The 18,463-nt window shown below is 37.8% G+C and overlaps 1 protein-coding gene across 1 annotated transcript in view; it reads left to right on the forward strand.

Moving 5' to 3' along the window:
- Positions 1-799: 799 nt before the first annotated feature.
- Acbd3 (acyl-CoA binding domain containing 3) overlaps positions 800-18,463 on the forward strand; it is a 36,530-nt gene continuing 18,866 nt past the window's right edge. The window contains exon 1 of the mRNA XM_076831748.1: positions 800-1,130. Within this exon, the coding sequence (XP_076687863.1) occupies positions 845-1,130 (286 nt within the window). The 5' untranslated portion in view covers positions 800-844. The remainder of the gene's footprint in view (positions 1,131-18,463) is intronic.

Here is an 18,463-nt window from a genome sequence, read left to right on the forward strand (position 1 = left end):
GATTATTTGGGGGTTCTTGGACACCTTGTATGAGGCAGTAAAAATATTATGGTTATGTGTGTGAGATCTGTGGGTCTTGTTATTAAAAAGGTCATTTGTGAATTCTTTCTCGTTCTAAATATATTCACTTTCCTACTCTCCTGCTTCTATTGTTTTGTACATTTTTTCCCCAGTAAGAGTCCCTAAATTACGTGAGGTTCAGTTCCTGCAAAACCAGAAGTTCTATCAATCTCCAACCAACACAGAGAAGCCACTTAATTTCTCAGCAGTCCTCAGTTTCCTCTTAAAAAAAAAAAAAAAAGTATTTGCCTTTCATTTCCTCAAAGTTTCTATAAATACCAACAAAACTGGTGGGCAAAAAGAGCTCCTCCAACCACATAATCCTCTACAAAAAGTGAAGGGTCTCTGCCCGGGCGGGTGGGTGGGTGGGTGGGTCCGCCTGTCAGTCTACACAGCCACGCTCGGGGCACTAACCCTCGCGCGGGTCTCCTCTGACCCCGCCCCTGACGATCTCTGAATAGCCGCTGAACCCAACTGGGGGACGTGGGCGGGGGGTTTGGGGGCGTAGCAGCCGCTCAGAGCAAGAACTGGCATCACAGAGTGCCGGGTGATGACTGGTAGAGGCGGTGGAGACCAGCTTTAGAGGAAGAGACGGCGGGGGTCGCGGAGGAGGCGTCATCGACGGTTCCGGAGGAGGCGGGGCACCAGGCCTCAGCCCTTCTGGGGGGCCCAGGATCCTCCTTAGCAGCGGAAGTTCCGGTGTCGGCAAGCGGAGGTCAGAGGTCAGCAGGAAGTCGATACGTGGCCGCCGCCTGTCCCCGCCGAGGAGGCGCAGCACCCGGAGATGGCGGCGGTGCTGAACGCCGAGCGCCTTGAGGTATCGGTCGACGGCCTCACGCTAAGTCCGGATCCGGAGGAGCGGCCCAGCGCAGAGGGCGCCCCGCTGCTGCCGCCGCCACTGCCGCCGCCCTCTCCTCCTGGTTCCGGCCGGAGCCCGGGCGCCGCAGGGGAGCAGCCGGAGTCCGGGGAGGCGGCGGCTGGGGGCGCGGCGGAGGAGGCGCGGCGGCTGGAGCAGCGCTGGGGATTTGGCCTGGAAGAGCTGTACGGCCTGGCTCTGCGCTTCTTCCGAGGTGAGCCGCGCCGCCCCCACTCCCGCCGCCTCTGCTCGGCACCGGGAGCCAGGGCTGTGGTCCCTAGGGTGACCGGACGAGTCTCATTCCTACCGCCCATGGTAGGCCCGGTGACCAGAGTAGGGCTCCCTCCTTGGGGGTACCCGAAGTTTGTCACTATTAGCTTGGACTAGGTCACACCCCTGAGGGGCCTGGAAGCTTGCTTTAGCAGTCGAGTCCCGCCTCCCCTAGGTTACCAGGGCATTTTACCTGATTTAGCTTCTCCTTTTTCCGTGAGCCAGGATGGAAGAATGAAACCTTTCTCCCAGAGGATCCTATCCTGGGATTGCTTTTTTTTCTTTACCGATGTTTTCCTTTTCCTCTTCCTCTTTCCCATGGTTTGCCACTTAGGATTCCACCGATTTTTACCCTTTTCCTACAGTGGAAGAAATTTTTCAATAGGTTCCACATACATACCCATTCCAGCCATTCTGGGGAACTATAGGACATGGTCCCCTGGCAGTATTGATGTGGAAGAGAAAAAAGTAAAGTGTTAAACTCATTTATGCTTTCCACCTTGTCAAATTCTGAAGAGATGTCCACAATGTTCTAGTAGCTTCTGAATGGTTAAAATTTTATCTAGTAACTAATGTGGAAGAATTAATTCTCAGAGTAAAGCTTAAAAGTACCCTCTGTGCCCTCGCATAATTAATTGAAATGTCTCTTCTCTTAGAACAATATTGTTCTAAGTGTTTTATTTATTTATTTTCTTTAAAGTGGGTGATTCACTTAGTCAAATGGTGGAGAGACCAGTCACATGGTTTTGTAAATAGGAAAGACTGATGACCGTTAGTTTGATTCTTAAAGATATTTATGTCTTTCTTGGGCGGAGGGCAAGGAGAGACATCCACAAATGAAACTTTTTAAAAGTGGTTGCTAGGTTCCATGTACATTCCAGAATAGCATATTTATGACAGTTTTCCCAGAAGGAGTACCTTTTAAAGTACACATTTTTACTGGCTGAAGTTGAGTAATTCAGCTTAGTGATACATGTTAATGAATGTTTTCTCTCAAAATAACTTTAATTGTGCAAACTAGTGAAGCTTTCTCTTTTGTAAATTATACAGAACATTTGAGCATTCCGCATTCATTGCGTTTTTTATTAAAAAGCTTACCCTTGAAATATTCTTTGTCATTACACAATGAATTCAGCCCTTGTATACTTGCTAGCTTGGGGAATTAATAATGGCTAATGGATTTTGGATCACTTGACCTCTGAGGTCACTGGCTTGAATTTAGAGTTTGCTGTGGTATGATATATTAACACACATGCAAATCTAGTAATTTCTGTACACTTCGGGAAACTATGTTCTACCTTAAAATTTTATTCTTGGAATTTATTTTTCCAATCAAGTATATTATAGTAGATACTAAGAGTAGAAAGGAATCAAGTTTTAATTCTTGATTTTGCCACATGACTAAAAGCAAAATGGGTAGTTTCATCTTTTTAGTTTGTCTTATTTGAAAATAGTAGTAACATCTACTTTGAAAGATTAAAGTACTGTATAAGGTGGAGTATAGCATTGCCTTGAAAGTCAGGAACCTCTGGATTCTAGTTCTTTGATATCTCAGATTTAAGCTTTAGTGATCTAAACCTAACATTATTTTATTGAGTGGGAGAAATCCTAGAGGAAATCCATAATTTGGGGAGCCTAGTTACAGTCACCTTAATAACAAAAACTTCTTTGGTAGGTATGGTTCATTCATTTCTTAAGTTTTCAAAGCGATATCCAAATACTTAAACAAGAGAAGTAATAGTTTAGCAATTAAAAGCTACCTTTCTGCATGGAACATTACATGAGATATCAATGAAGATACTAGCAGCATATGAGACATATACAATAACTGTTTAAAAAAGAAAAAGGAAGAATGTAAAAGTAATCTTGTCACAGTAGTCATAGGCCAATGATTGAGCCTATATGTCAACTACCCTCTTAATTTTGTGAAGGTAAAAGTTAAATAATATAGTCTGGGGTGTGTAACTCAGTGCATTTGCCTAGCATGTGTGAGGACCTGGGTTCCATCCCCAGCACTGCACAGAAATAAATAAAAAAAATAATAGGTGGAAATACAGGTAAATGTAAGTTAATGTTTTACCATCTAAATTTTAGGCATTATTGCATCCTTAATTATGGTTAATATTTTAAATTAGTTTTCCACTGCAAGTGAATAGCTCATTAGAATCTATTAGTTCCTATAAGTCCTAAAGAGGAGTTAAAGACCCAGTGACAGTAGTATGAAAGATTGAGGTAGTGGTGCCTTTCATTAAATTGGGAAGGTCAGGAACCCGAATGGCCAAGTCATATGTCTGGGAAGTGACAAGTAGGAAGTAGTTTGGTGGAGAGAGATGGCTTTAAAGGTTTAATTCAGATCCTCGTAAGAGTTGAAAGCTATTGTAAATAATTGGTTGTTTTTGTCAGAATATTGGTGAAAAATCATTGAAGGTTTTTTTTTTTTAATATTTATTTAGTTGTAGATGAACACACAGTATCTTTATATATTTTTATGTGGTGCTGAGGATTGAACCCAATGCCTCACACATGCGAGGCAAGCACTTTACCATTAAACTACAGCCTCAGCCCCCTCATTAAAGGTTTTTAAAGGATGGAGCAAAGTTGGCCTAATTCAATTTTAGCAAAATTAAGTATTTTGTTGTGGTGGTGGTTTTTTTTTTTTTTTTTTTTTTTTTTTTGTTGTTGTTAGAGAACTGAAGGGACCCAGAGCATATAGGTTTTATGCTTCTTGGATGAAGTTGACCTGAAGAAGTAAATTTTTGGTTTTTAGAGTTCTTATGAAGGGGGTGGATTTTTCTGTCTCTAATACTTTATTGCCACATTACATTAAGTTGTTAGATTGGTTACATTAACTTAAAATTCCAAACTAATGATTGCCAATATGTTGAGCAGATGTTCACTAAATGTCAGGTACTATTGTGAAAGCTGTATACAAGATTTGTTTAATCTTTCTATGAGCCCATTTGTAAAGGTGTAATTCTCATTTCTCTGGTGAGGAATCTGCCTGAGCCAGTCGGTTGTTATTTTGGCACTGGGATTGAACCCAGGGTCTTTTACCTCTGAGCTACGTCTCCAAGCCTTTTTAAAATTTTAATTCAAATTTTTTTGGCGGGGGGGGGGGTACTGGGGATTAAACCCAAGGATATACTACTGGGGATGTATATCCCCAGCCCTTTTAAGCCCCCTTATTTAATTTTGAGAGTGTCTCCCTAAGTTGCTGTGGGCTTTTTTCCCAAATTACTGAGGCTGTCCTCAAACTTGTTATCCTCCTGTCTCAGTCTCCCTACTACCTGAGATAACAGGCATGTGCCACCGCACCAGGCTCAGTTTTTATTTGTAAGAGGTGAGATTGGTTCTCAGTCTGTCTGATTCCAAATATAGTTCTTTACACCCCAGGACATAAAAACAAATAGGATCTCTGTTTTCTGGTGATATGCTGAAGAGAATATTCAAAGCAACCTAGCTAGTTGCCTTATCACATTGAACTTTTTCATTATATTTACATGAAAATATAAAAGGCTAATGGAAAGATCCAAGTTGGTTTTCTAAACATGATCATGTTCTAGAAAGTCCCAAATGTCTGTAAAATAAGTGTGAGAGAATTCCTAAATAATATTGCTTTTGGCTTTGAAAATCTGAATGCATTGAGGGAGACTCCTAATGGACTTAAGTAAATGTGCCCATCAGAAATGAGTCCTGCCACAGCCTCCCAAGTTATTGGGAAGGAAGGTACCATGGGCACCCAGTTTCCTTAATGAACAACATGTATAGGAAAAAAGGGGTGGGAAAGATGTGTAGATCTTATTTGAAACCTTATTTAAATAAACTGTTTAACAAATTGTAGCTTAGTGGTAGAGCATACACTTAGCTTGAGCAAGGAAGGGCCTGGGTTCAATCCCTGGCATCTCCCTCCCCTCACAAAAAAAAAAAAAAAAAAAAAAAAAGTGAGTTCTTTTATTGCTAAATTCCATTTCTACTAATATATTAGACCTTTTGGGAGGCCTACATTTAGCTAATGTAATGATGATGATGATTTTACTGTTGTAAACTAAAAGTAGATGTAACATTTTTAATTTTTTAAATTTAAATCTTAACTTTTTACTATGGAGAATTTCAAACATACACAAAAAGAGGTAGAATAGTGCATTGATTCCCCTTGTACCCATTACCCAGTCAGACCTGCTCCAGACTTTTCAAGCTATCTAAATATTTAATTATCTTTAAAAGATGAAGATTCCTTTTTATTTTGAAACAAGATCTTGCTAAGTTGCTTAGGCTGGCCTTGAACTTGAAATCCTCTTGCCTCAAAGCCTGGCAAAGACTCCTTTTAAAAAATTGACTACAATTCCATTATCACACATAGAAAAAATTTTAAATTTATAATTCTTTCGTATCAAATGTCTAGCCAAGGGAATAAAATTTTCAGTTTCATAACAATTTGTTAAATAGTTTATTTAAATGATGATTCAGTTAAGATCTACACATCCATCCCTTAGTTCCTTTACATTTTGTTTGTTGAAGAAATTGGGTGTTCATGGTGCATGCCTGTCATCCAGGGATTTGGGAGGCTGAGGCAGGAGGGTCACAAATTTGAGGCCAGCCTCAGCAATTTAGCAAGACCCTCAGCAACTTAGCGAGATCCTGTCTCATAATATAGGACTGGGAGGGCTGGGGCTATAGTTAAGTGGCAGAGCGCTTGCCTTGCATGTGTGAGGCACTGGGTTTGATCCTCAGCACCACATAAAAATAAAACAAATAAAATAAAAACATTCTGTTCATCTACAACTACCAAAATTTTTTTAAAAAAATGTAGGATTGGGGATGTAGCTCAGTGGTAAAGTACCACTGGGTTCAGTCCATAGTCCCTGAAAACAGAAAGAAAAAGAAATTGGGTGGTTCATTAGATTTTGTTGATTGCATCCAGGCAGCTTAAAATGTTTTTTTTTTCCTTCCCCCATCTGTGTATTTCCTAAAGTTGGATAGTTTAGATTCAAGTTCTGGTTTTCTGGCAAGACTACTTTGTATTGTGTGCATTCTTCATGAGGCAGATAATATTAAGTTGTATATCCTTTTGTGATGTTAAGGCCATTGATAATGTCTGGATCTGTTAATTTATTAAGGATTTTTTTTTTTAATTTTTTAATATTTATTTTTTAGTTTTTCAGCAGACACAACATCTTTGTTTGTATGTGGTGCTGAGGATTGAACCCGGGCCGCAGGCATGCCAGGCTAGCGTGCTACTGCCTGAGCCATGTCCCCAACCTATTAAGGATTTTTAAATGGTGATATTTTCTTTGTCCTTTACTGAAATACTTTTCCTTATGTACTCGTTGGTTTAGGGTGGAGTTCAAATAGGAAAGATAAATATTTGTTTCTTGTTATTTACTAGTTTTCAAAATAATGAATTTTCTCCCTAGCAGCCAAAAAAAGTTACACTTTTTTTTTTATATCATGAAGTACTCATGCCTTTACACATGTGATTTTTATTCATTTTTTTCTTATTGATAATTCTTATTGATGCTCAAATTATACTATTTTGGGCAAGGAGTAAATTGTACCTTATTTTTTATTTGCAGTACTGGATATTGAACTATGCCTCATGCATGGTAGGCAAGTGCCCTTTCTTTGAACTACATCCCCAACCCTTTTTCATTTTTATTTTGAGACAGGGTCTTGTCAAGTTGCTGAGGCTGTCCTAGAACTTGGAATCTTCCTGCCTCAATTTCCCAGGTAGCTGGGATTACAGGTGTATATGTTGTGCCTTTTTTTTGTTGTCCCAGGGATTGAACTCAGGGGCGCTTAACCACTGAGCCACACACTCAAACCTTTTTAGATTTTATTTTGAGAAAGGGTCTTGCTAAGTTGCTGAGGCTGGCCTCGAATTTATAGTCCTTTTGTCTCAACCTCCCAAGACACTGGGATTACAGGCATGCACCACCATACCCAGCAGTGTAGTATCATTTTAAGATTTTTTTTAATATTTATTTTTCATTTGTAAGTGGACACAGTACCTTTATTTTATTTTTATGTGGTGCTGAGGATCAAACCCAGTGCCTCTTGCTTGCAAGGCAAGCACTCTATCACTGAGCTACAACCTCAGCCCTGTGTGTATTTTTTTTTTAAGAGAGAGAGAGAAAATTTTTTAATATTTATTTTTTAGTTTTCGGTGGACACAACATCTTTATTTTATTTTTATGTGGTGCTGAGGATTGAACCCAGTGCCCCACACACACCAGGCAAGTGCACTACTGCTTGAGCCACATTCCCAGCCCCTATGTGTATTTTTTAAAAAATGTTTATTTTTTAGTTGTAGTTGGACACAACACCTTTATTTTGTTTATTTTTATGTGGTGCTGAGAATTGAACCCAGGGCCACTTACTCGTTAGGCAAGCTCTACTGCTGAGCCACAACCCCAGCACCCCCCCCCACACCCCCGTGTATTTTTTTAATGTAAATGATTTTAAAATTTGCTTGAGGCCTCTCCTGTGTTGCACAGAAGAATGCATAGATTCCAAGTGTATAGCTTCTTGAGTTTTCATAAAGTGAACACAATCATGTAGCCAACACCCAGAAAGATGTTTACTTTTATCACTTAACTAAGTTGAGAGCCACAGTGGCTCAGTATTTAGAAGGTGAGCACTGGAGTCAATACTTCTGGGTTGTTTTTTCTCCCTCCGCTGTTTAATTGTTTAAACATTTTGTGCTTTCATTTCTCAAATGGTTGTTGTAAGAATTATAAAAATTATACATATATACACAACACATTCTCTAAACAGTACCTGACAACTGGCAGCTGCATTTGTTGTAAAAAGGAGGAATTGCCAAAAATTGATTGTGGGTGTGTTGAATTAATGGGGAGGAAGTCTTGAAACTTTTATTATTTAGTACGTGCTAAGTAATTTTCTAAGTGTTTCATATTCCTTGAGTCAGGCATTCTGCACTATATTAGTCTTTTCTTTTAAATAGTATAAGAATTTGTGAATTACACTTTTTCTTAATTAAAAAATGTGAAGATGTGTTTTTAATTTTTTTAAAATATTTTTTTAGTTGATGGACCTTTATTTATTTCTGTGTAATGCTGAGAATTGAACCCAGTGCCTCACACATGTAAAGCAAGCACTCTGTCACTGAGCCACAACCCCAGCTCCATGTTTTTAATTTTAATAGGGATTTATTTTAATAAAGGATGGGTTTTATTTGAAGTCTGTTTTCTACCGGGTATGGTTGTGCAAACCTGTAATCCTAGCAATTTAGGAGGCTGAGGCAGGAGGATAAAAAATTTGAGGTCATCCTCAGCAATTTTATAGGACTGTAATTGATTATGATCGAATTAGTGTTGGCTGTTTATATTATTTATAATTGGAACAGAACATGTATTTTGGTTCTTGAACAAATTTTTGTCTTTCATGTAGAGGCAATTATTTGTTTTCTTCATCCTCAGGTTAACTTACCCTTTTTCCTTTTTTTTTTTAACATCAGGACATACTTCCAACTCTAGAATCAAAAATAAAGCCAGCCAGTCTGGGGAATATAGCTCAGTTGGTGGAGTGCTTGCCTCACACATACAATCCCCAGCCCCCCGCACACAAATAATAATAATCCCAGTTTGCTCTGGAGGCTGAGGCTGGAGGATCGCAAGTTCAAAGCTAGCCTCAGCAAAAGTACATGCTAAGCAACTCAGTGAGACCCTGTCTCTAAATAAAATACAAAATGTGCAACTGATGTGATTCTGCAATCTGTATACGGGGTAAAAATGGGAGTTCATATCCCACTTGAATCAAAGTGGGAAATATGATATATCAAGAACTATGTAATGTTTTGAACAACCAACAATAAAAATTAATTTAAAAAAAATAGTGCTGGGGATGTGGCTCAGTGGTTAAGTGCCCCTGTTCGATCCCAGTACTCCCCAAAAAACCAATTAAGATCTTTTAGAAAAAGAAAAGTCATGTCTTTTTTGCCCTTAAATTCTTGATTCAGTCTTAGTTTTCTTCTGCCCATGTGGCATCCTGGAAGTTGATTACTTTTACCTTCTGTTCTGTCATATTCCTTTTTACCCCAATCATTTGTTTTCCTTTGTTTTGCTATTTACTACACATACACTGGAAATGCATACCCACAGTAGCTTCTTTTTTTTTTTTTAATTTTTTTAATATTTATTTTTTAGTTCTCGGCGGACACAACATCTTTGTTGATATGTGGTGCTGAGAATCGAACCCCGGCCGCACGCATAGCCAGGCGAGCGCGCTACCACTTGAGCCACATCCCCAGCCCCTCACAGTAGCTTCTTGAGAAGAGAGTGCATGAGGATTACAGTTTTTGAAACCATGCCTTTCTAAAAATTTGTATTTTACTATCACAATTATTTGGGCACCTAAGTTTAGACTGGGAACGATTTATTTTCTATAGCAAAGATAAAGCCCTCTGCTGAAATAGGAGCAAAGTAACCATCTGCCTGTTTGGGGTTATTATACAAAATGGGATAGAGAGTGGCTGTATGCTTCTTATATAGACTTTAAAACAAATTCCTGTTTATTAAGAATCTGATGCCTTTGGTTTCTGAACTTCTTCAGAGTTCTGTAAATTGGCTTATTTCTTTTGGTGGGATTTCATTGATGATTGGAGATAAATGTGTGTGTTCAGGCTATTATGTTAACTGGATGTTTTATTTGTATGTTTTCTAACTTTTTATTTATATTTGCGTTTTTAAAACTTCCTGGAAATCATTTGGGCCCTTTGAATTTACTTCTTCCTGTAGTCTAGGGTTACCAAGCTTTTCCTATAACAGGCTAGATAGTAAATACTTTAGGGTTTAAGGATCATATATAGTGAGTGTTGCATATGCTTTGTTTTATATTTTTGCTCTTCATTATTTGTAACCCTTTTAAAAAGGTAAAAATCGTTTTTAACTTGTAGGCTTCATAAAAAATTAGCTGTTGGGGACTGGGGATGCAGTTCAGTGATAGAGCATTTGTCTAATGTGTGATTCTGGCTTTGATCCCCAGCATGGGGAACGGGAGCTGTGGGAGGAGTTGTTCTAGTTCACCAGCCTCTAGGGACTTTAGTCAGTCTCCTTTAGGTAAAATAGATTTTTAACCTATTGCTTTTCAGTTTTATAGAAATGGAAAGGAACTTTTTTATGGTTGTTGCTAGATAAACGTCAGCTAGTGATCTTAGTTCAGTTGAGAAGGGCTAGCTTAGCAGTCATGCTTCTTAAGGTAACAGAAGTACTTCTTTCTCATTGATCAGAATAAGGATCTTTTCACACTTGCATCTGAAAAATAGCTCTGTAACTTCTTTACAAACATATTTTTGTGTTTAGTTTTGGTTGCTATAGAACTAAATAACTTTGCAGTGATTAACTATCTTACCTAATTAAAAAAGACTAAACAAACACTTGTGATATGTGAACTGGAGTCATCTGAAAAGAGAGAAGCCTTTTTTCTTTTTGTAATACTAATAATTTGCCAAGAAATTTAGATGGTAAAGCATTTTCTTTTTCTTATTTTGTTTTTTTAGTTGTTGGTGAACAGAATACAATTATTTTATTTATTTTTTTATATGATGCTGAGAATAGAACCCGGTGCTTCAGTGGTAGAGCTAGGCAAGTGTTGTACTACTGAACCACAACCCAGTCCAAAATGGTAAAAAGCATTTTTATTTTTCTGTTTCTTTGAAGTTTAGAACATCGGTAGCATATGCTATATTAAAGGTAGTTAGGATTAGCGTAGCCTCCTGGGTTTTGTTTATTCCACAGGAGAATAATTTATCCTTTCGCTTTGCCCCAAAGGTTGAAGATAACATTGATTTGACTTTTTATTTTTTTTGTTCCTGGGAATTGGACGCAGGTCCTTGTACATGCTAAGTATACACTCTTCCAATGAGCCATGCTTTGACTTTTTAAAAGTGCATTGAAAAAGGAAAAAAGCTTTTGTTTAAAAGGGGCGGGGAATATATATGCTTATTGAAGAAAATTTGGGAAAATAAAAAATGAATAGAGAAAATACAATTAATCTATAATCCAGTCTTTCCAAAATAATTATTGGTATTAACATCTGTCATGTTTTCTTTTTCTTAATTTTTTTTGAGACAAATTTTTTTCCTAATAGAAAATAATGATTAATTTGGGGCTGGGGATGTGGCTCAAGCGGTAACGTGCTCGCCTGGCATGCGTGCGGCCCAGGTTCGATCCTCAGCACCACATACAAACAAAGATGTTGTGTCCGCCAAAAACTAAAAAAATAAAATAAATATTAAAAAATATAAGGGTGTATATGTTAAAAAAAAAGAAAAAGAAAATAATGATTAATTTGAAGATTCAGTAACAAGGTATAAAGGAATGATTATAGATCGATTCTTAAAAATAGTTAATGTATATAAAAGATTCAGTGAAAATGCCAGTGAAATTCACAAGAGTGGAGGTACAGTTTTGCTTGTTGTCACAAAAATTGACCCATAAAGTTGATTTTTCTTCTTCCGCCTCTTCTCTTTTCTTTCTTTCTTTTTTTGAACCCTGGGGTCCTTACCCACTGAGCCACATCCACAGATCTTTTTTTTTTTTTTAAAGAGAGAGAAACTTTTAAATTTTATTTTTTAGTTTTCAGTGGACACAACATCTTTATTTTATTTGTATGTGGTGCTGAGGATTGAACCCAGCGCCCCGCGCATGCCAGGCTAGCGTGCTACCACTTGAGCCACATCCCCAGCCCTCCACAGATGTTTTTATTTTGTATTTTGAGACAAAGTCTTGCTAAGTTGCTTAGGGCCCTGGTAAGTTGCTGAGGCTGGCCTCCTGTCTCAGTCTTTCACTAGAATTGGTGTGTGCCACCATGCCCTGCTGAAGTTGATTTCTTTAGTGAGATTTGTTGGGCTTGGTTTGGTGGTTAATGCATGTGAGCAAAACATGTAGCTGAGCACGGGGGTAGGGGGCGGTATCATGGTGGTAGACAAATCTGTTTTGTGTAATCCTCAGGAGAATACTTGACCAGGGCTAACACTGAAAATGTATTTAAAAAAAATATTTTTCTAATTTGTAACATGTCCTTAATTCTGACAGTCATAAAAATGGGCTTATGTTAATATAACATTCCCAAGACCTAGCTCTTACCCAGGTATCCTATTGGTACTCGGGGTTAAACTGACACTTTGCTAAATGATGGGTAGTTTCCTTGTTTAATGTTCCATTTCCCATAATCCACTGCATATAGTTGGAACTACCAGATGCTTAAAATGAAGTAAATTTATCTTCTAGTGGGAAAAGGATACTCTCTCTCCTACAGCCCTGACTACCATTTATATTTATACTACTTATCAAAAAATATGACTCTAACCTATGAATATTATAAGTTATTGTATAATACTAAAAAAGCTGTTTTACAAATAACTTTTATGATGGTTGTAGATTAAGAAAAACTTTTCACACCCACTAGTCCATCTCAGATCATCTCCCTACCACAAAAAGAATGTGTGTATGTTTGAAAATTGCCATTATTTGACCAATCTGAAAAGTGATTAGCCTTCCAGAGAAGATTCCATCTGATTTTATCTTATTTATATGTTGTTTATTTTTTCTTTTTGCATTGCTTGGGGATTGAACCTGGGCCAAGCACTCTACCACTGAGCCACATTCACAGGTCTGATTTTATATTTATTGACAATAATTTAGGTTAATACAGCCATTTTCATCAAATTTATATCTTTTTTTTTTCTTTTTAAGAAAAGGTGAAAATACTGTACACTCGTGATTTTCAGGCTCACTACATCTTTTTTTCTTGAATCACTAGCAAGCACTTTTTTCTTATATAAAGCTCAAGATAAAATGATATAAACTGAGGCCTTTTTTATTTAAAAAAAACAAAAACCTAAGGCAGGCACCAATGGCACATGCCTATAATCCCAGCCACTCTGGAGATTAAATCAAAGGATGGCAAGTTCAAGGCCAGCCTGGGCAATTTAGAGCCTCTCTCAAAATAAAAAGGGCTAGAGATGTAGCTCTGTGGCAGAGCACCTTGGAGTTCAATCCCCAGAACTTTAAAGAAAGAAAGACAGAAAGAAGCTCTGCATGGTGGCACATGCCTATAATCCCTGTGGCTCAGGAAGCTAAGGCAGAAGAATCAGGAGTTCAAAGTCAGCCTCAGCAAAAATGAGGTGCTAAGCAATTCGGTGAGATCCTATCTCTAAATAAAATACAGAATAGGGCTGGGGATGTAGCTTAGTGGTTGAGTGCCCCTGCGTTCAATTCCTACTACCCCCCCCACACTCCCCCCAAAAAAAAGAAAAAAGAAAACTTTTGGTCATTCAATATGTCTAAAATTGAGATGGATGGAATGAATGTTTTTGAAATTGAAGATAGGCTTTTTAGTAAATAATATAATTAGTAACCACTATTGCTTTACGTATTTTAACAACCCAACAACATCTTAGAATAGAATTCTCTATAGCTAATTTTGTAAGAAAAATATTGCAATTTTTAAAAAATGATCTGTAAGTATAGCGTCCCAATTTCTAAAAATTTTATCTTTCTATATTTTCTCTGGGTATATGGTCACATTGTAGGCATTTTACATTGTTGAAAGTGTAGCACATAATTTTCCATTCTACTTAATTATTACATCATCAAAGTGTTCTTCAAGGCCAATTATAAGATTTTAATAGGGTCTCACTAAATTGCCTATTTTAATAATAATTTTAATAGCTCTATAGTCTGTTCAGTGGATTAATATAATTCAAGCATTGCATTATTGTTGAATGGGTCTTTTTTCTTTTTAATTAATGAATGTAGCGAACAGTGATAACACCATTTTTCTTGATATAAAATTGAAGGCTATATTTCAGAAAGATTTCATTGGGAAGAGAAATAAAGAACAGTTTTTTAGGCTTGTTGGTTTTAGCATGAAAGATAACATCAAGGTGTATAATCTATTTTGTTTTTTACCCTGTACTGTGTGGAATTTAACAGAACTACTGTCCTAACCTAATGAGTTATAATAAGTGTACTTTATTACGTATAACCCTTTTTTTTTTTTTTTAGGTCAGAAGTAAACTCTTAAAATCTTTCCTTTATGTCACTATAATTTTGTCAGATACACACACAGACACACACACACACACACACACAGAACTAGGTGTGGTGATACACATCTGTAATCCCAGCATATCAGGAGGCTGATACAGGAGGATTACAAGTTTGAGACCAGCCTGGGCAATTTAGTGAGACGCTATCTCAAACTTAAAAAAATAAATAATAAATAAGGCTAGGGATGTTGTCAGTGACAGACTGCCCTTGGGCTTAGTCCTTAATGTGGCAAAAAATATTGTGTGTATAGATGGATAGACAATACCCCTAGCTTGAAAAAAAAATTGGGGGGCAGGGGTTACTGGGGATTGAACTCAGGGGCACTCAACCATTGAGTCACATCCCTAGCCCTATTTCCTATTTTTGTTTTTTATATAGAGACAGGGTCTCACTGAGTTGCTAAGTGCCTCACCATTGCTGAGACTGGCTTTGAATTCAAGATCTCCTGACTCACCTCCTGAGCAGCTGGGATTACAGGCATGTGCCATCACGCCCAGCTCTGGGAGATATTTATATACATGTATGTATTTTTTTAAATATTAATTTTTTTACTTATAGGTGGACACATCATCTTTATTTTATGTGGTGCTGAGGATTGAACCCAGTGCCTCACACATGCTAGGCGAGTGTTCTACATCTGAACTACAATCCCAGCCCTAAAAAAATATTTTTAAAATGACCAAACTGTCAGGTTGTCAGGTGTGGTGCATACCTATAACCCCATGGCTTGGGAAGCTGAGGCTTAAGAATTTTTTTCATGTAGTATTTTTAAAAACATTTTTTTAGTTGTTGATAGACCTTTATTTTATTTACTTATATGTGGTGCTGAGAATTGAACCCAGTGCCTCACACATGACAGGCAAGTGTGTTACCGATCAGCCCCAGCCCCAGCCCTTCATGTATTATTTAATGGGGAAACTTGTTCAGTTCCCACCCTTCAGTGTTGCCAGTCACTTTCCAGAGACAGTACTTCTTAACTGTTTAGTTTGTCCTTCTAGATATTTTTCTTTGAAAGATTAAATATTGTAAGGAAGACTTAAATTCTCTCTGACCACTTCTAATTCTTGCTTTCTCCCACTTTGTTCTCATCTCCTTAGTGTGGCTCCTTCTAGATCTTTTTCTTTGCATTTACACTAATGTTAGGTGTGTGTAACAGGCTCATCAATTCTAAGACTTACTTTAGGGGCCATTACAAAAGAAAAACTGGCTGGGCCTGTGGCTTAGCAGAGAGCACTTGCCTAGCACATGCTAGGTCCTGAATTCTCTCAGTTTGAGCCCCAGCACTGCCATGGGGAGCAGGGGACAGGAAGGAGAAAAGAAAACAAAACTGTCAGAACTGTAAAATATATATTGTAAAATCTAATCTCGGGGTTGAGGTTGTGGCTCTGCGGTAGATCGCTTGCCTAGCATGTGCAGGGCCCTGGGTTCGATCCTCGGCACCACATAAAAAAAATAAACGTATTTGTCCATCTATAACTTAAAAAAAAATCTAATCTCACTTTAGAGATGTTAAGGGATGGGTTGGGTTGCTTAGAATTGATCAAATACATTTGTGCTATGATTATGTATAGTTTTCTGCTGCTTGCCTTTCTTCACTTAATAATCGAAACTGCTTCACTTATACCACGGTCTGAATAAACCACATTATTTCACTGGGCTTTTATTGATGAACTTTTAATTTGTTTCTAGTAACAGTGCTGCAGTGAGTTCTGATATCTGTTTCTTTCTGTATATTTGGGAGTCTTATCAAGGCTATGTAATAAAAATTGAAATTACTATATCATAGGGCATGTACATTTTTATAAATTACATGTGAATGATGTATTCTATTTCAAACATTAATGTGTATACTTTTTTTTTAAAGAGAGAGAGAATTTTTAATATTTTTTAGTTATCAGCAGACACAACATCTTTGTTTGTATGTGGTGCTGAGGATCGAACCTGGGCTGCACGCATGCCAGGCGAGTGTGCTACTGCTTGAGCCACATCCCCAGCCCGGCATGTACATTTTTTAAAAATTATTTTTTTGTAGTTGTAGATGGACAGCATGCCTTTATTTATTTACTTTTATGTGGAAAGCATACATGTTTACAACATGTAACATCAACAACAACATCAACAATAACTTAAATACAGTTGATCTAGATAACTTAAAAACAGTTTATATTTTCAGCATTAGTATACGAGAGAGTGGGTCCTTATTTGTCCCCTTACCAACTCTGGATGTTACCTAACTTTTTTTATCTAATGAGAGGAGGGAGTCTTGGTATCTCATAATTTAAAGTTCCATTTCCTGAACTAGTGAAATTGAATATCCTTTTGCATATTTATTATCAACTTTTGTATTTTTTTTCAAATTCCCTGTTCATATCTTAGCACTCTTATTTTTCTTACTACTTAGTGGTTTTATTATGGTCATTCCTATATAATTGAATTAAATGTGTAGTTCGTATATACTACTTTACCTTTATTGAAATTTGGTAGTCTGTTCTTATTGGAATCAACTAATAATTAATGTTTCCATTTATCAAAGAAGCAGTATTCTTCAAAGACTTCCCATTTTAGTCAGGCTTGGTTGTGTACACTAATTCCAGCAGCTCAGGAGACTGAGGCAGAAGGATCTCAAAGCCAGCCTCGGGAAAAGCAAGGCACTAAGCAACTCAGTGAGACCCTGTCTCTACATAAAATACAAAAGGGCTGGCTTAGTGGTCAAGTGCCCATGAGTTCAATCCCTGGTACCCCACCCCACCCCCCGCCCTCCAAAATAAAGATTTCTCATTTTTCCAGCCCCAGTTTTGTACAGTTTCCGAATGTTGGTGGAGGTTAAATCTTCCCAAGTCAAACTGGCTTCACTCTTTTTCTGATTGATTGATTGATTGATTGATTGGTGCTGGGGATTGAACCCAAGGATGCTCTTCCAGACAAGTTCTTAACTAAGTTGCAGAGGCTGAACTTAAAACTTGTAGGTAGTCCTCTGCCTTCAACCTTCCAAGTCTTGGGATTACAGGTGTGTGCTACTGTACCTAGTGCTGGCTTCAATCTTGATTCTCTTGGAAGTCTGCCATAGATAACAATAATATTGAAGGAAGGCAAAATATGTAATAGTTATTATTAATAATAATGTCCTAGTATCTTGAAAGCAGCAGTATGACCCTCACTTTCTTGATGAACAAACTGAGAGGTTAACTGAAATCTCGTGGACATGTGAAATGAGATTTAAAATTATCTAACCTATCTGATTGTAGAGTTCCTTGTATTATATCATGTCTGTCTCAGTAGTTGGATATGTTTTGAATATAGCCCTTTAAACTGTATGTATGCTGGTTGCTTAATAATATTAAAAGTAGTTGATGTAAACTTATTTTTTAAAAACCGTTTTAGGGGCTGGGGCTGTAGCTCAGTGGTAGAGCACTTGTGAGTACATGTGAGGTACTGGGTTCAATCTTCAGCCCCACATAAAAATAAATAAATGAAGATTGTACGAACTACAACTAAAAAAACTCTTAAAAAATGATTGTTGGGCTGGGGATATGGCTCAAGCGGTAGTACGCTCGCCTGGCATGCGTGTGGCCCGGGTTCGATCCTCAGCACCACATACAAAGAAAGATGTTGTGTCCACCAAAAAACTAAAATAAATAAATAAATAAATAATTTCTCTCTCTCTCTCTCTCTCTCTCTCTCTCCAAAAAAAAAAAAAAAAAATGATTGTTGCAGGTAAGTGTGGTGGCACATTCCTATAATCCCAACAAGTCAGATGGCTGAGGTAGGAGAATCACAAGTTTGAGTCTATGCTCAGTATCTTAGCATGATTCCGTCTCAAAATTAAAAATTAAAAAAGGGGTTGGGGATGTAGATCAGTGGTAGAGTGCCCCTGGTTTCAATCCTCAGTACCAAAACTGACAAAAAAAGATTGTTGCACATTGTTTTTTTTTGTTTTGTTTTGTTTGTTTTTTGGTACCAGGGATTAAACCCCAGGGGTTCTTAACCACTGAGCCACTTTCCAAGCCTTTTTTATTTTTTATTTTGAGATAGGGTCTCAGTAAATTACTTAGGGCCTCAGCTTCCTGAGTTGCTGGAATTATAGGCTGTGCCACCATGCGTGACTTGCACACTGGTTTTTTTGTGGGGTGGGGGTGCTAGGTATTGAACTCAGGGGCACTTGACCACTGAGCCACATCCCCAACCCTATTTTGTGTTTTATTTA

The sequence above is a fragment of the Callospermophilus lateralis genome, chromosome 13, assembly GCF_048772815.1.
Source record: "Callospermophilus lateralis isolate mCalLat2 chromosome 13, mCalLat2.hap1, whole genome shotgun sequence".
NCBI classification, from domain to species: domain Eukaryota; kingdom Metazoa; phylum Chordata; class Mammalia; order Rodentia; family Sciuridae; genus Callospermophilus; species Callospermophilus lateralis.